The following is a 21,279-nucleotide window of genomic DNA, read 5'->3' on the forward strand; positions in this document are numbered from 1 at the left end:
CTTATGAGCCTCTGAAGCACTAAACTGGTCTAAACTTAACTTTATCTGAAAGACTCCGCCAATTCCCAGGCACATTGACTCACTTCTACCACTGATTACATAAACTGGAGGGAGCCAGAGTGGGTCACATATAACAACCTAGTCCACTTACCCCCTATAAGGCTCTTAACCCTAGGCTGATGGCTGCTGCTTACTACTTATTTCCCTCAAGAGAGCTTTCAAGGAAAACCGCTAGAGAGGACACAACAGATGAAAAAGTGGGATACTAATAGCATCTTTGCTCTGTCAAAGCCATGTCTTTTCAAGCTAAAGATGGTGAGTACACAAGTTGCAACAACGCAAAGTCACTAGAATTCTTCATAGGAAAGTGCCTGCTCAAACTGATCTCAAGGGAGGCCAACACCATTTCAAGCTATTGTGCTATCCACTATGCACCATGTGCCTCTGACCACTAGGCAAATCAGGCAAGAGTGTAGATCGCAATCACCTTCATTATTTCAAAGCCTTGCTCACTCCTTCTCTCTTTCTATTTTTTTTTTTCTCACATGAGGCTTGCTCAATCTCCTACTGGAGGAGACCTAATGCAAAAACTCACCGTTTTGGGTCCTCAGACCTGCAAGCCAAAATTACCTCCCTAAGGCCCTGTTTAGGCCTCCTCCTGGCCCGCTGCCCTGACACCTTGGAGGGGGAGCGTGGGCACATTTGCCTTCTGACCCTCCCGCCAGGAACTAGTCCCTGCCAGCGGTTCAGAGCAAGCTATGGGGCTGACAAACCCTGGACACTGAAAGGGATGAACCTCTAAAACATTGCAGACTGAACTTTTGCCTCTCTAAACCGGTTGATACCAGTAGTAAAAACATCAGGGCATCAAGGAAGAAAGGTTTCTCCTTATTTCCTGATAAAGACATATATTATACCACAAATGTATTCAGTAAATTAAGTAATCAAGGTTTAAACCTACAACCTTTAAACCTACAGCCTTTAAATGATTAGACCAGCTTTCCAACCACTACACCACAGGATGCTTTAATTTGAACATTCTCAAGGTCTTTTTTTATTACAAGGCATCCCAGTGAAGCTGAGGTACTCACCGGCAGGATTGTAATGGATACCAAAACAACAGTAACATTCTCCATCATGATGACTGTGGCCTCTTTGGCTACATAGTCAGTCCCCTCGCTAGCTTGATTGACAGGTGGCAGGTGAAGGGCTGCTTTGGTGGTGTAATAAACTAATACATCCCTTGATGCTCCTTGATCTCTCACAATACTTAGTGTGATATTGCTTGGGCTCTCTGAAGTGAAAGGAATAAAAAGGGAAAAACTGACATCAGTGTCTTTCAATAGCAAATATTTTCATATTGTAATGCAGGACAATTATGTATAAAAACATTGACAAACAAATTCCTACCCTGAATTTATCTTTACTATTGCAAGACTAAGTATATGACTAGAAAAGATAATTTGGGTAATTTGGATTGCAGGAAATGTTGACTTTAATTTTTAGCGGTACACCACAGCAATGTTAATTGGCTATCATAGCCATTCATACACCATTCATTATATTATTGTGCTGAAGTTCAAATGAGTTAAACACAGATTAATTACTTTGAGGTTCTGGAGTGATGAAGTACTGGGAATCCAGATGCCAGCCAATGACTCCATAGGGTGAACCATTGGCTTTAATTGTAAGGTTTGCTTGTGCACGCTGAGGGTCGATCATGGCTCCCCTGGATGGATCAGTTATCCCAATCGTTGTGACCTTGGTCAGGACAATGGTGACTTTTTCTGCTAACTCTGGAATGTCATCGGCTAATACGTTCAGTGATATGGTAGCAACAGCTTGGCTCACAGAAAATGTTACCTACATGGAAAAAAGATGCAGATGGTGTAAATAGATCTTTAATTATTTGTGCATTATTTTTATGTTGAAACTCTAATTGGAAGGTTAATATAATATTATACCATGGTCTGTCTAAATGCTCAATATTGATGCTGATTTCTGATTTTCTTTGAAACGCACGCACACACACACTCACACATAATGTAGAATGTGTTACACACACACACACAGACATATTCTTCATATAATTGATTCAAATAAATGCAGTAATTCATTCATTCAAATAAATGTAATCTTAGACACTACTTTATCTCTGTGTCTGATTTAAAGCGGGCAAAATGCTAGATCTAACAAGCCGTAACCGAGGAAATTAACCATAATTTTTACCCTTCTGGTCAAATATTGTGCTGCAAACACCAAAGACAGCTTTAACTTGTCAGTGCTGGCAAATGACCATGGTATAAGTTGGTTAATTCATGGCTCTATGCATTGAATTATTTAAATGAACTCTGCACCACTGATGCATGCACACACATATATATATATATATATATATATATATATATATATATATATATATATATATATATATATATATATATATATATATATATATATATATATATATATATATATATATATATATATATTTTAATGCAAAGTTAGCTATGGATTATCCCTTACATAAAGACTGCATAATATGTTCTTTAAATAGTACATTGTTTTTAAAAATGGTTGCTTGCATATTTCAGTCACAACACAAGTATAACTGCTTAAAATAACAGCTTATACTTAGAGCTGTGATTCTGGACTAAAATGATAGTCTGCAGTTCACAATATGCTATTTAAAATATGCAATGCAGTCAAATATCATTACTTAAACAACTGAAAACAGAAAACTCATGGTATGCAAGCAGCTCTCACCACTCCTGAAGTAGGAAAAACGTCATTCAGACTACCATAGGCACTCCAGTATACTGTTAGTCTGCCAAATCTGCCTCTCCTCCGCTCGATGCTCAGAGAAACAGGGTTATCATCCTCCAGCTCATCCACCTCCCTCAATAAAGAGTTCTATATACAAATATATTTGTTTATATATTAATATTATCAAATCTGTGCACAAACAGCTTCGGTAAGTAAAATAGCTCATTGTCTTTGAAAGATAACAGCTGTGTGAAATGGACACTACTTTACATATAAAACATTAAGGCAAGACACCTCAGGCAAAAACTTTTTCATGCACTAGTAAATTGAGATTTTGGGCTATTTGGATGTTCATGTTGTGGTTTCAAAGTAGTGGAATGAAAACATCCAGTGTTTATTTTATTGCACTATTTATGCAACTATTTACAGTGAGGAAAATAAGTATTTGACCACCCTCCTATTTTGCAAGTTCTCCACTTGGAAATCATGTCCATTGTGAGCGACATAATCTAAAAAAAAATCTAGAAATCCCAATATATGATTTTTTTTTATTATTTATTTGTATGATACATCTGCAAATAAGTATTTGAACTCCTGTCTATCAGCTAGAATTCTAACCATCAAAGACCTGTTAGTCTGCCTTTAAAATGTCCGCCTCCACTTTATTATCCTAAATTAGATGCACCTGTTTGAGGTCGTTAGCTGCATAAAGACACCTGTCCACCCCATACAATCAGTAAGAATCCAACTACTAACATGACCAAGACCAAAGAGCTGTCCAAAGACACTAGAGACAAAATTGTATACCTACACACGGCTGGAAAGGGCTACGGGGAAATTGCCAAGCAGCTTGGTGAAAAAAGGTCCACTGTTGGAGCAATCATTAGAAAATGGAAGAAGCTAAACATGACTGTAAATCTCCCTCGGACTGGGGCTCCATGCAAAATCTCACCTCGTGGGGTCTCAATGATCCTAAGAAAGGTGAGAAATTAGCCCAGAACTACACGGGAGGAGCTGGTCAATGACCTTGAAAGAGCTGGGACTACCATTTCCAAGGTTACTGTTGGTAATACACTAAGACGTCATGGTTTGAAATCATGCATGGCATGGAAGGTTCCCCTGCTTAAACCAGCACATGTTCAGGCCCGTCATAAGTTTGCCAATGACCATTTGGATGATCCAGAGGGGTCATGGGAGAACGTCATGTGGTCAGATGAGACTAAAATATAACTTTTTGGTCATAATTCCACTAAACGTGTTTGGAGGAAGAAGAATGATGAGTACCATCCCAAGAATGCCATCCCTACTATGAAGCATGGGGGTGGTAGCATCATGCTTTGGGGGTGTTTTTTTCTGCACTTGGGACAGGGCGACTGCACTTGCAAGATTTTGGGGAACAACCTCCTTTCCCCAATTAGAGCATTGAAGATAGGTTGAGGCTGGGTCTTCCAACATGACAATAACCCGAAGCAGCCAGGATAACCCAGGAGTGGCTCTGTAAGAAGCATATCAAGGTTCTGGCGTGGCCTAGCCAATCTCCAGACCTAAACTCAATAGAGAATATTTGGATTGAGCTCAAACTCTGTGTTTCTCAGCAACAAGCCAGAAACCTGACTGATTTAGAGAATATATGTGTGGAGGAGTGGGCCAAAATCCCTCCAGCAGTGTGTCCAAACCTGGTGAAAAACGTTTGAGCTCTGTAACTGCAAACAAAGGCTACTGTACCAAATATTACCATTGATTTTCTCAGGTGTTCCAATACTTATTTGCAGCTGTATCATACAAATAAATAGTTAAACAATCATACATTGTGATTTCTGGAGTTTTTTTTTTTTTTTTTTAGATTATGTCTTTCACAGTGGACATGCACCTACGATGACAATTTCAGACCCCTCCATGATTCCTAAGTGGGAGAACTTGCAAAATAGCAGGGTGTTCAAATACTTATTTTCCTCACTGTATGTCAGTAGATTGCAATTACAATACAAATATTTAAAGGCAGGTTTCTCAAAATGAGCTTATTTCTCCGGCACTGAGCCCAAAATCTCCACTTAAGTAGCACTTACATACAGCAGTTTTATTTTCCAATTTTCAGTTTTGTTTTGATTAAATTGTAAGTATACTTAATTAGATAATTTGTATTTTTTTAACCAACATTTCAGAAAACTTGTAACACAAAATGATTTAGCAATTTTTTATGTCATCAATCAACTGGGCAAGTATGGTGTTTTTTTTTTTACCCTATTCAACTGGGGTATCTTGCCTAGGCTATATTATTGAGGGACACTTTGGGAGTTACATATTCCGATAAAAGCATTAGTCAATCATACAAAAAATTCTGATCCTGATACCTGTGCAAAGCCAATAATCCCATAAGCGTCATCGTTTGCTGGAATGAACAAGGTCACTTGACCACGAAAGCCAATTTCTGCCCCTCCTTTGGGGTTCTTGAGGCTGACACGGAAATGTTCTTCCTCCTCAGGAACATCATCATCAATTATATTCACTGCTATGTCTAGCTCACGTACCCCTGGCTGGAAAAACAGCTCTCCTGAACTGAGAATAAGAGATGTAAATATCAGTGAACATCGGTAATAGACTGAGCTAGAAAAAGGATTTACAGTATAATATTTTACAAATAAAAAATACAAAAATCAACTATTTCTTCATTACTATGATTTACATAACAACATTAACATACTTGGGGATGAAGTCAGATTGATTGGACATGGAAGTCAGCTCATATATAACAGAATCTGACTCTCCGGTGGCTACGATGAGACTCTTGGTGGAATTGAGAGATGGAACAGGAAGATACAGGAACTCTTGCATAGATGGAGACTTGAGCACTTCAGCAAACTGCCTTAGATCTGACCGCCATGAGTGCAAGGCCGAACCATTTAGACCCGCAAGCAACAGGTGAGCTAAGAAACAAAGAAACTCTCATTTTAATCTTAATTTCTCAATACTGATTGTTTTGCTGTGTATGATACTGTAAATTTTATGAAGCCTACACAACAGATTTACTTGCAAGGGAAACAGCTAGATACATATATTCAAGCGGGACAACATAAATTTAAATATGCATTAGGCAAATACACTTCCATTGAAAAGATTGGATACATAAGATGTTTTAATTTTCTTATGTTTATCAAGGCTGTATTTACTTGATCAAAAAATACTGTAAAAACAGTAATGCCAAATGTAGTCGCAATTTAAAATAAGTTTTCTATTTTTGAACTATTTAAGTGTAACTTATGCCTATGATGGCAAGCTGAATACACTCATTTTAGAATGCAACACATTTAATAATTTTATATCAAAAAGTTAAATGTTTTTGCTTGAATAGAGCTTAAATGAAGTCTATATGTCATCATTTCTGTCTGATATAGTTGCATAAGTTCAATACAATGGTTAAGTGTTTAGAACAAACTCCTAACCAGACCACAAACATGTTTAAGGAATATCAAAACAATTCTGCCTCGCAAGCACTATTATTATTACGACATGTAAATTAAAATACCAATACACTAAGCCATACAATTTTGGTAAATCTGAAATATGGGCAAAAGTATGTTTAATGATAGGGGAAACACACTAAATGCATTATTATTTAAACAGACTGCACTATATTCTCTGGCAACTCACATATTCCCGAAGGAGGGGTAAAGGGGTGCACTGAATAGAGGCCGGAAAATAGGATGGACTGTGTCTGCTGGAAGAAGCTGTGCTGAGAACCCCACATAAATACTTCACATGTTGGGCTTGGACCTTTTCATGGGCAAAAATAAAGACAATGTGAATGTCAGATACTGTTACAGGGAAGCTAGAGAAATGAATGCTCATTTTCAAGATAGTCATATAAACAGTGTCAAAACATCTTCAAATGGAAAATGCTATTAAACTGTAATAGTACTACGGACTATGATTGTTACCTTCAGTAACAATGAGGAGAAACGTATCTCCTCCCATCTGAAATGATTCCACTTGCTTCACTCGAGTATTGACTGCTAAGGGTTGAGGGTTTTGGAAACGTCCATTAGTCCACTGGTAGATGAGACACGCCGATGTTGTTATGTTCCTGCACACGGCCAGGTGCTGTAGGTTGCTGCTGCCTCGTCTGAAGGGTATGGCTGTGGTAATGTCTTGTAACTCCAGACTTTGATGGAGGGAAAATGAGCCTCCAGTCCACACAAAGATCTTAGGACATAGAGGAAATGATCTCAATATTGTATTACTTACTATTACTATGTTATATATATCCCATGTAGAACTCAGATTTTCTATTTAATGTGTCAATTTGAGTTTACCTCACTAGAAGCTATCAAATATTGCTGAAGCTCAGTGGAGAAGTGTTTCACATTGAAACTGTTCACAGTAAGAGTCTGCTCCTACAGAAGATTGAACGATATACAAAAACACCACATTAGAAAATACAGATCTGACTATAGTGAGATAAACCAGTTTACACAATTGAATTTAAGCTGCTTTGAAACAATGAAGCTGCTTTGAAACAATCGGCATAATAAAAAGCGCTATATAAATAAAGGTGACTTGACTGACAATCATCACATGATAAGTACAAATGCAGGCATCGTCGATGGCAGCTAAGAAAAAGATAAAATCGGCAGCATACTCACTTCAGTAAGGTTGAGGTCTGCCTCAATGCGAAATAAACTGACTGTGGCAGTTAATGGCATGGTGCTGTTTGCATATGAAACTGCCACATAACTGGAGCCATTCACTGTAAAACTCACACAAGACCTGGGATTCTGGATGCTGACAAACTATGAGAAACAGAGGAGGAAAAAAAAGAATAATAAATGAAGTGAAAGCAAAGAAAAAGAAACAAAATAGAAATACACAAATAAATAAAAATAATCACTTGTTAAGATACAATTTTAAAAAATATCATTTAATTAACATTTAAAGTAATTAAAATAGCATGCATAAAAGTATAGTGAATGCAATATTGGTTTGATTTTTGTTTTAAGCAATCATCAAAATGCATCAAATGTAGTTCCTTCTACCAAAACCAGTGCTCGAAAGTGGGCCGGTACGCACCAGCACTTCTATGTTTTAATTTATAAACCGATGGGTACCTAAACGACAAATATTGGACTTTTAACTGAATTCAAAGCATACCTTCACAGGCACTAAGACACCCTGCCACTTGTAGAGCACAGTCTGGTTCTGAGCTGGACCTCTGAGCAGCCTTAGAACCAGAGCAGAGTCTTCACTGGGCACTCCACACCAGACTGACGACAAGCCGTCCCTGATAGACTGATACACTGCTAGAAGTGGCTGCTCTCCCCCTACAAATACATTAAACAATTGTTGGTTATACAGTTTTTGAGTCCACTTTAAAATTATAGGTGCAATTTCTTACTCATTCCAAATGCTGTTCCTGACCGGGTCTCCCATTCCACACTGACAGCTGACTCCAGACCATTACTGCGAGATACAGTCAGGTACACCGCATCGGTACGCTCCTCCACTGTCATGGTGTCCAGAGTCCTGGAGAACACACACGTAGGTTACACTTTATTATCCGACAGTTCACTTGACATGTAGTTGCAAAGTTATATCAAATCAGTATAATGTATGTTGGGGAACCATCATAACAAAGTGTTAGCAGATATTAAGCAGACTATCTAAAAATACTGCCAGTTGACATGTGAATGAATGAATGAATGAATGAATGAATGAATGAATGAATGAATGAATGAATGAATGAATGAATGAATGAATGAATGAATGAATGAATGAATGAATGAATGAATGAATGAATGAATGAATGAATGAATGAATGAATGAATGAATGAATGAATGAATGAATGGAGGCACATATATATATAGCACTTTCATGTGTACTGCATGAACACACAAAGCACTTTACACTCATGTCAGGGGTCTCTCATCAACCACCACCAGTACACGTAGACATGTAGCTGCAAAGTTACTTATAGTTAGTAAAATAAAGTGACCACTGAAATAAAGTGCTACCCACACATATGGTAGAAGCAGGAGTGTGTGGTAACAAAAGCATGACATCTATTTAGAACATACAGTAAATGTACCTGTTAAATGATGTTGAAATTCTGAACAGTCCTAGAGGAGCCTGGTTCTGCAGGACGGTGATAAAAGTCTGCAGTGAATCTCCCAGCCGAGCACCTCCACTTGGGTTGGAAAGAGTCACTATGAACGTCTCATTCATCTCTGGCTCGGCATCCAGAACAGCCCAGATCTCTAAAGTCTAGAAAACAAAGATGAAACCATTGAGAGCCAAACCACTGGTTTCTTATGAATTTTCTCAACTTAAATAGACTTCTAATACGTGTTGTAATACATGCTCAGTTAACTATTACACAAATCAGGAGAATAATTCAAAGCTTGAATTTAAAAATATAAAGCCACCATGACATCAAAATATCAGGTTTAAGGCTTTTAGTCCATGCCTGCTATTTTGAGATCATATATATGCTAATGAACTCCTAAATGATACAACAACAAAAATACTTTTTAGAAAATCTTTACATGAGAAATCTGTAAAATGTACAATTAATGTCTTCAAAATAAAAAAATAAAAAAATAAAAAAATAAAAAAAAAGATCAATGAAAAATACATATCTTTAAATATAAAAAAAGAAAAGTCCTTTACCTTTGTTTACATTTCTAAACTTGAAAGGGGAGCTTAAAATAAAAAGACATCTAAATACGTTGATAAAAAAAGATCTGTATACCTTGAATCTGACTCCATCCTCAAGCACAACAAAGCCAGAGGAAGGTGTGAGATCATCAGTGTACAGAGATCCATTGGCATCAGTGATGGTGAACTGGACGGTTACTGTGCCAAATGTGCCCTGAGGAGGGTCCCGTATGATGTAGAGGGTGGCCACACTCTGCCCCAGACCTGACACAGAGGTTGGTTCTCTTAACAGGAAGTGCTCACTGTTATTGAAGGATATGATTCCATGGCCGTCGTCATTGGCCAGAATAGTCACGGTAGCTATGGAAACAAATGCGATGACGATTACATGGTACTGTAGTCATGGAAAGCTAATTGTTGAACATGAATGTTTAGTGTCTCCCAGCATAACAGACCTGTAGTGTTCTCTCCAAGTTCCAGTCCTGTCGACGGGTTTGCTAGAATTAACTGGAACGTCTCATCGCCTTCAGGAATGGCATCATCTATAATCTGGACTTCGATAAACTTGTGCCGTTCTCCGCTCACAAAGTGGATCATCTGTGTAATATTAAGTATGTGCTCAATAAACATAAACAACAAATGCTGAATAATTAATGGTATTAATGATAAAATAAAAAAAGAGTGTTTGTGACTTACAGATGGAGTGGCATTGAAATCCAGACCCAACTGGGCCTCTAGATTCTGGGCATAAAAGAACAGTGACACATTTCCGTACGTCCCGGCATCGCGGTATGCTACCAGATTTAACACACCAATCGTCTCATTTACCACGTAGCTGAAGAAAAACAATCATTTTTACCAAACATTAATGCCTCTCTGCGAGATAAAGTTCACAAAGATTGAAAAAAAGTTGAGGGGAAGTTTATACTCTATGTTTTGCCAGCCAACGATCCCTTGGATTCCATCATTAGCATTGATAGTGATCTCTGCTACAAGGCCTTCAGTATCTGGAAAGATTGGCATTAATTGAATGAATGAATGAATGAATGAATGAATGAATGAATGAATGAATGAATGAATGAATGAATGAATGAATGAATGAATGAATGAATGAATGAATGAATGAATGAATGAATGAATGAATGAATGGTCTGATTTTAAGGGCTAAGATTATGGACAATGGCAGCATGCTTTGGGTTTCTCAAAGCGGACATTCATGAAAAGCACAAATGAAAACAAGGACATCTGTCACATTAATAATCATCTTCTATTACTACACTAATAGTCATCTACCAATACTCAAATCACTGTTTATTAGCGAGGAGTGTGGGTTGTCTTTGGGAATGACAGAGATCAGACTGCGGTGCATGGTCAATTATGTTGGATATATGTTGGTTATGTTAAATATATAAAAATGCCACTGCAATAAGTAAAAAAGCACTACAGAATATCAAACACAGGTGTGGGTATCCATTACCTTTCAATGTATAGTAAAGCTCTAGGAAAGGATGTGAGACAAGATGGAAGTTCAAGATGAAAGTATAATTGAAAGAAGAACCTAAAACCTAATTAAATATGGCACATTCAACAAAGCAAATAACATAATTACAGAATATAAAACATTATTTAAAAGGTTCAATCAGCTTTATTATCTTGTTAATCAGCTTACTTAATTTAGGGACAGTTGGAAGGGTGGTTATGAGGACAGCTGATGTTATATTGACTAAGAAAAACTCTTGCACCTCAGGGATGTCATCCTGTTAAAAAAGAAAAAGAAAAAATATGCTTCTTGATTAATTCAAACATGATAAAAAATGTCTTGGATTGAAATAGTATCTAAAAATCATCCTTCATTTATTGACAATAAAATGTGAAATGTTAAAATATAGTCACTAGTACCTTTCACACATTAAACCCTGTAGGTTACTGTAAAATTACTGTAAGATTGACTTCTCAGATAAATACACAAACGTGTTATTCACACAGGCAGTGGCATTCTGTCTTTTGACCGGTAAGATTCACACATTGAAATGACTCAAAGAAAACAACAACACTATTGTCGTCTGTAGAGTTGCTTTAGGTAAATTTCACTTATTTCATAATTGTTTATCTTTACAGAGTGTTTGAAACAAACTGAAGCAACACTGAGCTGACTACAGCTGAAAAATGACACTATTGTCTGTTAGAGCTGCTTTACAGCAGAATTAAATTCAGTTTGAATCAATTGTTCTGTTATTTTACTGCTTATCACTGTAAAGCTGTTTGAAACAATCTGTATTCTATAAAGGTGACTTGACTAGACTTGACATCAATACCAAAATACCGTTATTTTTACCGGTCCAATTTGATGAAATTTTTTGTACTTCTGAGTGACGGGTGTAAGGGGATGTTCAGAGAGAACATTAACAATATGAGATGCATAATAGTTACTGTAGTATTGCAGTTACTATATTGTGCAATTATAACTACAGAGCCGCAGAACTGATGAATGGAAAATAAGGTAGGACCTCAATGCCATACAACAGTCAGAAGTCTGTCTAGTACACGTTTACAATTAAAAAACAATTAAAAGCAGTGGAGCTTACGGTAAACAGCACCGAAAGAGCTTTATTACTGGCCCAAAGCAAACGTTTTTACATCAGCACATTCTGAACTTGTACTTGCTCATGAGGTCATTTTATTTAGTGTTGATTTGATTTGTTCACACATAGAATCATAACGGTAATGTTACAACGTGTAATACCGGGAAACTGCCAGAACTGGTTTACTGGTACTTAATGGTCATGTAAACACATGTTTGTAAACAATAATTTACCAGTAAAACTGTATGTGTGAAAGGCGCTAATGTTAAATCAGCAGCATCATACATCTATGATGGTGATGGGGATGGACACAGATGTCTGTCCATCCTGCATGATCACAAAGCTGGAGACGTGTCTGAAGTCCTGGCCTGGTTGGGCTAGAGCTCCACCAGTCTGTCGGAGGTCCTGCAAAGAGCCCCGCACGGTCTCGTAGCTTATATTTACAGCACCTGTGGGGGAAAGTAGCAAAGTATTTACATCCTCATACTTCCGGACAACAAGGTTTGTTTTTTCGAGCGATTTTTCTAGCATAACTAACCTGATGCACCAAACTCTCTGTTTATGTAAATCCGGATGGTGGTGTCTTTCTCATCTGTGGTAATGTTTGAGGATGAGGGGGCGATGCTGAGCAAACCGAACGGCTCGTCACTAGCTTCCACGCTCACCACTGCTTCACGACCCTGAGCGCTAAGAGCTGCCACGCCAGTTTTTGTCACCCCTGAGAAAATGAATTATTATTCATTTTGAATTATTATTCATTAAAAAATAAAATAAAATAAAGTATAGGTTGTCTATAGAATAAGCACAAAATAAAGCGTCCATAATATTTTAAGTGAAATAAGACATGATAACAAGACAACAGCTAATACTAATGCAGTAAAAAAAAAAAAAATGAATACCCCCCAATCTCTGACTTGTTTTCTATTCAAATATGTAAACAGCCTAAAACAAGTGAAATAATATGAAAATTGTTACATGTATAAATGCTAACAGTGAATGTTAGGGGCCTAGCTAAACATGGTAACAATCCTGTGTGTGTTTCTAAAAAAAATACCTTTGGTTTGTATATTTGATAGGATAACTCTGTACTCCTCTCTTTCTTCTGGTGAGGTATCCTCAAGTACCTTTAACTCTAAAGTATTATTCAACATTCCCTGGAACAGAAAACGAGGCAGCACATTAATCCTCATTGTCCTTTGATTTCAATACTAAATCAATACACGGGCTTGGTGGTTTAAAAAAAAAAAAATCAAACGATCTGGTCAAAAAGCATGTTTTTCTACATTACCTCAGAGAAAAAGAGAGTTCCTGAGGTGTCTGCGAAAGTCATTGAGACTCGAGGGCCTTCGATTCTCCATTCCACTGTGACATTTCCAATAGCAGGAGCTGATCTCTCCACCAGCAGAGACAAACTCTCACCTGTTGAATATAATGAACATATAATCTTAGCTATTAACCATGTAATAAGATGCTGCATGCTTTTCAACCCTTAACTGATATTTTCAGCATGAGATGTTATTTCTATAGGAGTTTTTTTTTTCTTTGCCGACTAGATTAACTAGTACTCTAGTTGCAAAGACAACTACAGGGATATAATTCACGTGCCCTGTCCTGTCATGCATGCATGATGACACAAAGAATCTCCCCCAATGTAGCAGCTGTTGCAGATCCCTCTTCACTTATCCCATCTTAGTACTATATTACTAGTTACTATGGCGCACAAACTGATGCCTAATTATACATTTACAACATGTTTCAAATGCCTCCACACATACCTAATAGAAGTTAAATAAACTGTGGCACTCTTAAAGGTCCCGTTCTTTGCGTGTTTTCGAAGCTTTGATTGTGTTTACAGTGTGCAATATAAAATGAGTTCATGTTTCGCGTGTAAAAAAACACAGTATTTTTCACACAATTTACTTATCTATACAGCGCTGTTTCCTCTGTCCTAAAAACGTCCAGAAGATTTCCTTGTTCTATGAAGTCCCTCCTTCAGAAACACATAACGAATTCTGATTGGGCCAGCACTTCCTGTGTTGTAATTCGACAGCAGCTTAGCGCACTTTGCCCGGAAAGGTCCCGCCTCTTACCATAATGGGGAGATGCAAGAGATGAATGCGCGCTCTTCTCCACGTGGGAGAGCAACAAGACCACGCCCCCTATTTTGCATGTACTTGTGGGCGGAGGGTTAGTCAACAAACGGTTCTGGTGACATCATTCCTGAAGGAAGTGCAGGGGTGAAGTCCAAACCGGCCGTTCGCTGTAGGCTTTGAAAGGGAACTTCTGTTAAATAAAATATCTCGCTTGGCATTGAACTTTGAGCTTTATACTTTTACAGGTATTATTTATGCTCTCACAGCAACATTTCACACTAACTAAAGTTTGAAAGATGGAATCGCGAAGAACAGGACCTTTAAACCCACCCAACAAGATTAAAGTGCGTTTCACACCAATAATAATAACTGTAAAGCTATAATATGTTTTAATAATCATTCTAATTATATGGGAAACAGCAAATTCCACACTACAGCTGTAATGATATAATTGGAAACTATTTCAAAATGATTCTTTCCAGCTGATGAACAATACAAAATTTGAAAATATTTTGAGCCAATCAGAATCCACCTGACTTTAAAGGTGGGGTAAGTGCTTTCTGGTAACCGTTGTTGTTATTTCAAATCACCAAAACAAACATGCCCCTACCCCCAAAAGGATATTGCACCTATTTTGATAGCTCCGCCCCACACATACGTAACCCAGGCAACGACTATGGCAGAATCTGTGTGTTACTAAACCAGGTCGAATATTCAATGAAAAAGTCACCCCTTCCATCACAAAAACACAAACCGTTCTTAGGAACAACTCAATGCACGAGCACGACAGTCCAGCTAACAACATATTACAATTATAACAAGATTAGAGTTACAGCGATCATAAAAACACAAACCATTCTCATGAACAACTCGATAGTACACAAGCACAGCACAACAGTCCAGCTATAACAACATATTACAATTATGACCGAATAAAGGTTACACAGATCATGAAAAGAGGAAACAAACATATATTAGGAGTATAGCATCTTACTTGTCGGACATATTTTGTGAGCTGACGCTTGGAACAGACAGTGAGGAGATTTAGATGCTCCATACGGTGTGGAAATGAGCGGGTCTTTATCATCGCTGAAGTGAGCAATAATACGATCGCAAATGGACAAACAACCAAACATGACACACAAGCATATTCAAGCAAAAGCCGGCATATATTAGTTTTCGGCTAATGTCTGTCATGTGTGTCTGTCATGTTTTTAATAATGATGTGCACTGAGCGTGCTCTTCTCACCATCATTATTAGACATGCCCCTTACCTTCGGATTGGCTATAAGTTTGTTATTGCACTCAGCCCGAGTCCATTTTATAAACATTTTTAAAAAAAAACACTTACCCCACCTTTAAAGAACTTGAGTAACAAAGTTGCAGCATCGTCATATAATAAACAGAATGATATTCTTCTTTGGTGTGGATGCTAACATAGTAATATTAAGCAACATTAACGCCCGCCAACCTGACAAATATAGGTGGATTTTAGCAGTGGTGTGTAACGCAGTCAATCCTACTAGCCACTTTGGTGGGTTAAATGTATTTCCCCCCAGTCAGTCTTGTAGAGTATTTACGTAAACACAGTCAATAAGTGAAAGTAAACAGTAAACTTGAGAAAGAAAACACATGTGTACCAGTATAATAGATCCGTGTGTCTGGTCTTAAAGTGACAGCAGCCTAATATACTTGGTGCCAAATTATGAGATAAAACTAAAAATAGATATATGGCAGTTTTTCCCCATGGTATCAATGTCAAAATTTTGTTCTGTGAAAATACTGAGTGGCTAGTAACTTTAGAAAACCACTAGCCACAGTGGCTGGTTATAGTTAAAATTTTTGGTCTTAAATATTGGAAGTTAAAGAAAACACTGACCCTCTCTCACGATGACCGATCGTGAGCCTGTGTGGAAACCCACAACCCCTGCCGCATTGTCATTGGCCAGGATGAGGATGGTGATGGTGTCCGAACTGGGAAGGATACGGCTACCACCCTCAGTACTCACTAGCCCAATCTGTAAAGTCTCATTGTCTTCAGGTTCCGTGTCATCCGTGATGACAAACTCCAGGGTTTTCTTTACATCACCTTAAAGGAATGTACAGGAAGTAATTGATCTACTGCAATAGTGTTGAAATGAGAAATGGACTTCAGTTAGACTTTTCACAATTTTATTTATTTATATTTTATTCATTTATTTGATTATTTCTGCCAAGGTAAAGTATGACCACTGTGAAACAAAGTTAAAAAAATATATGTGGCCAAACATTAAAAGCACATTGCAAAAGCAACTCTTTTGACTCGTTGTGGCTAGTGTTATTGCTAGTCCATACATCAAAAACACATAGACAATACTTACCCTCAGCAAAGATGAGGGTCTCCCCCGTCCCATTGAAGTCAGCGTTGGGTGTGGCACTGCCGCCAACATATTTCCACTCCACTGTAACCTGTCCCATACTGCCTCCTCTCCTCTCAATGACCAGAAGCACTGTAGTTTTGGGTTCCTCCCTCACTTCCAGATACAGCCCATCTTGAGTGGCATTGGGGTTTATGCTGTAGAGCAGAAATATTCCAAACGCATCTCCATTCATCCCTATAGTCACCAAAGCTATGTCCGGTTTCTGGATCATTGGCAAGTTCTTGGCAGTTACAGTCATGTTGACCAAGCTAACCTTCAGTATTTGAATCAGGAAACTCTCATCCACCTCTGGCAAAGAGTCAGTCAAGATGGGTACAGTGAGGTTAGTGACTCCCGATCTGTCCAGCATGGTTGCGGTCTGAGCCGTCATAGTTATGTAGTCGCTCCCAGCAACAGCCTGTGAGCTAAACAGCGAGGCGGCCGCTGTGGTGTTTTTTAAATAAGTGAAGGTTTGTGGGGAAGAACTCAATTGTCTAGCCCCAGATGTTACCCAGAAGCAACTCTCTCTGGGAGTGCTGATGTAGCTGAAAGCTTGGCAAGCTCTCTCTCTGAGGCAGAACGCTGCACAGAAATTCACAACTTTTGTGTTTGTGGTGATGTTGATGGGTCTGCGGAGGGCATTAGATGGTGCTCCAGCCAATGGAGAATCATAGTAAACCATGAAATCTCTGCCTTCCCTTTGAGCATTGCTTACAATATCAATCTCAGAGGTGCTATAAATGATCTCCAGCATGCCAAAATGACCACCGCTGCAGTGGAAACACACACAAAAAAACAACATAAATGTACTGTCCAAAACAAAATTAGCTTAAAAACATGGAATGCAAAGGCACATTACCTTCTTCGAACTGTAACATTAGCAACAGAGTACCCTTCCAGTGGCTCCTGGACGCGGTATACTGCTTGCTCAAAGTACACAGTTCCGTGAGGGTTGTCATTGGCAGGAACAATGATATCAACCTCATTCTCAGGCCCAATGTTGCCACCATTGGTGGCACTTACAAGCTGAACCTTTATAACCTAAATTAAATAGATACATTTAAGTAATAAAAGGTTTTCATGAAACCTTTTGAAGCTTAAAAAAACAAGACTTACCTCTTCAATTTCAGGTACATCATCAGCCAAAACTTCCACTTTCAGTGTCTTTAATGTTTCTCCAGGATCAAATCTGACCTCACCAGACAGAGGTCGGAGATCACCTGTGGCAGGTCTCCCATTGACTGTGGCTCTCCACTGGACAACGACATTGCCCATAGTTCCAGCGTTCCTCACTATTGGTAGAGATATCTCAAATGCATTTACTTCTGGCTCCTCAACTGTGATGGGTGCGGCCTGAAAAACTGGCAATAAAAAATAAATTACGTCTCTTCAATTATGTGCCACCACATCAGCGATATGTAGAACATTTAACATAGGTTGCATTTGATAAGCATTCTATTCATAAGAAACTAACCAAAAGATCCATATGGATCATCTGAGGGTAGGATGGTAATGATGGCCTGTGTGAGGTCCCCCAAGAGAGCTCCTCCGGTGGTCTGGTTGAGAAGCTCAATTCGGAAGGTTTCTTCCAGCTCAGGCACCACATCATTGATGATGATGATAGGGACAGGCTTACTACTCTCTCCCTCCAACAAAACCACATCAGACGAGGCCACACTGTAGTCCTCACCTGTATATCACAATCAGAAATATATGATATTACTTTAATTTTGAAATAAATATTCCATTAATTCCATAAAACATTGCATTACATTTAAAATGATTAAATTCTGGATTTACTTGATAATACAGTGTTATTATTAGATGTGGAAAAAAAAATGTAGACCCTATTGACATGCATTATACTAACAACAATTGGAGTTAAAAATCGTAATTTGTGTTCTACTGAAGAACAACATCTTGGATGGCCTGGGGCTAAGCAGATAAACATCTAATTTTCATTTTTGGGCGAACTATCCCTTTAAGGCTGTTAAAGCACCTGCAAAGCTATTTTATTACTAAAAAATTAAAATAGTAAAATAGGAGGATCCTAATCAAAAACTCACCCACTCTAGCTGTCATTGGCACTGCTCTGAACTTGACAGACACATCAGCAAAAATCCCTCCAACACGTGTTACATTGATAATCGGTCCAGTGTAGAACTCGGGCACGCTCACTGCTGAGGCAGACAGTTGTAGCACCCCAAATGCATCATCGCTGGGCTCTATAATGACCTGAGCAACTGTGGTGTTCCGTGGGCCAAGTCGAGGGGAAAGTGCAACTGGAAAACCAACAGTTATTCTTAGTACACATCCTGAATTTTCTTATACTGTATAATAATTCAAGACATCTTCCTAATGACTTTTACCTGGTCTAAGTTGCAGCCCTTCAACCAAAGTGACATTGACAAGCTCCAAAAACACAGACTCTGCCCTCTCTGGTTCTTCGTCATCAAGTATCCTCAGGGTCACATTTACTTCACTTTGATTAACTGAGAATATCACCGACTCCACAACAGCCACAAAGTCACTCCCTGCACTGGCCCGACCCACTCCTGGTGTGCTATACGGAGCTGCATCAGTGTCCCTCAATGTTCGGTATGTTACTCGTACTCTTCCCATTAACCCCTTTCTCCTCTGAATGGTCAGGGTGATGACAGCATTTGCTTCTGCTGCACGGACTACCTTGGTGCTCTCAGAGAATACAAAGAGTCCATAAGGGTCGTCACTGGCCAATACAGTCAGCGTGGCAGTAGTTTCCTTCCCAAGTCGACCATGAGAAACATTAGTAAGGCGGACTCTGAAGCTTTTGTCGAGTTCTGGAATGTCATCTTGGGAAATCAGTAGGAAGATGCTTCTAACAGTCTGGCCAACCTCAAAGGTCACGTTGCCAGATCTATAAACAAGTTCTCCCTCTGAATTAGCATCTGCCTCCCAGTACAAGGTCACATTGGACAGAGCACCAAAGGTACGAATCACCTATGAAAAACAGGAAATGTACTCATGTTAAACATATACATTTCTCTCATCGGTACTACTTGTTTTTTGATGTTGGTTTCAAATGGATCTCATGTTTTTTAAAGGGTTAGTTCACCCAAAAATGAAAATTATTTCATTAATTACTCACCCTCATGTTGGACACCTGTAAGACCTTTGTTCATCTTCGGAACACAAATGAAGATATTTTTGTTGAAAGCTGTTGGCTGAGAAAGGCTTCAAAAAGACCTCCATTGGCATTCAGTACATTTCCACTGACCAGCTCACAAGAACCATTGAAGGCACTAAAGACGTTGTTACAAAGTCCATCTCACTACAGTGGCTGTACAATAATTTTACAATGCCACAAAAATATTTTTATACAGTTATTGTGCGCACAAAAATCAAAATAATGACTTTATCCACCAAGTTTTTGACGTGAACTCAGCAGAGCAGGAGTGAATCAAGCGTGAGTTCCAGGTGAACTCGCATTAGTTCCAGGTGAGTTCATGTCAGAGACCTACACGGAAGACAATAACTTCGCGGATAAAGTCATTATTTAGATTTTTTTTTTTTTTTTTTTTTTTTTGCACAAAAACTATTCTTGTCGCATTTTAAAATCATTGTACAGCCACTGTACTGAGATGGACTTTGTGACGTCGTCTTTAGTGTCTTGTGAGTGGGTCAGTGGAAATGTACTAAATGCCAATGGAGGCCTTTCTAAAGCCTTTCTCAGCCATCAGCTTTCAACAAAAATATCTTCATTTGTGTTCCGAAAATGAACAAAGGTGTTACGGGTGTCCAACGACAGGAGGGTGAGTAATTAATGAAATAATTTTCATTATTGGGTGAACAAACCCTTAACTACTCTAAAAACGATTTATATTGCAATTTCAAATAATTGCTGTTCCCACCAGCAATTTTAAATTGTAATTGTATTTAGCAATATTACGGCTATTACTATATTTTTTATCAAATAAATGCAGCATTGGTGAGCATAATATACACCCAACATTTTTGAACGGTAATGCACTTCTTTGTTTTTTGTTTTGTTTTTTACTCTTGTTTATATCATGTCTATATGTTTATTGCATCACATATTTGTTGTGACATTGATGTTGCCGAGCAACGAGGGGGAGAGGTCAATGGCCTTATCTGTACGCCGCTTCCCCACCCGAATCAAGCTCTAACAAACTATAATGTTAAATTTAGATTAATTTTTTATTTGAATGACTGTGACCAGTCTAATAAGTCAGAGATATAATTGGGACTGTTGCATAGACTTTACCATCTCAGTTGACTTCACTCAGCCGTCAACCGGTCAACGGCTTTTTCTACAGCTGTCTACATCACCAGTGGTCTCGATCACGCTAGTAATGTCACGGATGACTGTTTGGTGCCGAGTTCTTCTTTTATTCTGCATATTGCCTCTGTGGTTGGTGGTTAAAGACATACGTGAAGTTCGTGTGGCAGGCATAATGATCTACTTGGACACTCAGCTGATGAAATATAACAACAACAATGCTCCATCATGTTTATCAGTCATTCAAGAACTTGGACTCCTACGACAGCCTCGTTACATCCACAGAAGTGCTCGACGAAAGTACAGTAACTTGCTACAGTCAATACATACATGACATGGTGCTGTAAGCATGTAAGACATGCTGCTGCTTCACAAATTGTATATATCAATTATCCCATAGCAAATCTATACAGGTGGAGCTGGGGAAGGTGAAGGGTTTTAGACAACCTCTGAAAGTGCTGCAACTGCTATAGAGAATGTATGCAATCAAATATTAGTGCATCTGTAACTT

The 21,279-nt window shown here is 38.5% G+C and overlaps 1 protein-coding gene across 1 annotated transcript in view; it reads right to left on the reverse strand.

The window, feature by feature from the left end:
- The window catches only part of adgrv1 (adhesion G protein-coupled receptor V1), a 195,036-nt gene that overhangs the window by 116,574 nt on the left and 57,183 nt on the right, over positions 1-21,279 (reverse strand). The window contains exons 28-55 of the mRNA XM_067438222.1: positions 18,859-19,468; positions 18,556-18,771; positions 17,964-18,179; positions 17,606-17,850; positions 17,349-17,530; positions 16,451-17,259; positions 15,970-16,179; positions 13,286-13,416; positions 13,052-13,151; positions 12,536-12,715; positions 12,283-12,446; positions 11,085-11,172; positions 10,344-10,422; positions 10,112-10,250; positions 9,871-10,012; positions 9,510-9,775; positions 8,847-9,022; positions 8,156-8,283; positions 7,912-8,081; positions 7,407-7,553; positions 7,077-7,157; positions 6,702-6,966; positions 6,415-6,537; positions 5,468-5,690; positions 5,118-5,322; positions 2,767-2,913; positions 1,608-1,863; positions 1,092-1,294 (exon numbers count right to left, since the gene is read on the reverse strand). Of these exons, the coding sequence (XP_067294323.1) occupies positions 1,092-1,294; positions 1,608-1,863; positions 2,767-2,913; positions 5,118-5,322; positions 5,468-5,690; positions 6,415-6,537; positions 6,702-6,966; positions 7,077-7,157; positions 7,407-7,553; positions 7,912-8,081; positions 8,156-8,283; positions 8,847-9,022; positions 9,510-9,775; positions 9,871-10,012; positions 10,112-10,250; positions 10,344-10,422; positions 11,085-11,172; positions 12,283-12,446; positions 12,536-12,715; positions 13,052-13,151; positions 13,286-13,416; positions 15,970-16,179; positions 16,451-17,259; positions 17,349-17,530; positions 17,606-17,850; positions 17,964-18,179; positions 18,556-18,771; positions 18,859-19,468 (5,901 nt within the window). The remainder of the gene's footprint in view (positions 1-1,091; positions 1,295-1,607; positions 1,864-2,766; positions 2,914-5,117; positions 5,323-5,467; positions 5,691-6,414; positions 6,538-6,701; positions 6,967-7,076; positions 7,158-7,406; positions 7,554-7,911; positions 8,082-8,155; positions 8,284-8,846; positions 9,023-9,509; positions 9,776-9,870; positions 10,013-10,111; positions 10,251-10,343; positions 10,423-11,084; positions 11,173-12,282; positions 12,447-12,535; positions 12,716-13,051; positions 13,152-13,285; positions 13,417-15,969; positions 16,180-16,450; positions 17,260-17,348; positions 17,531-17,605; positions 17,851-17,963; positions 18,180-18,555; positions 18,772-18,858; positions 19,469-21,279) is intronic.

Source organism: Pseudorasbora parva, chromosome 3 (genome assembly GCF_024679245.1).
Source record: "Pseudorasbora parva isolate DD20220531a chromosome 3, ASM2467924v1, whole genome shotgun sequence".
NCBI lineage: Eukaryota > Metazoa > Chordata > Actinopteri > Cypriniformes > Gobionidae > Pseudorasbora > Pseudorasbora parva.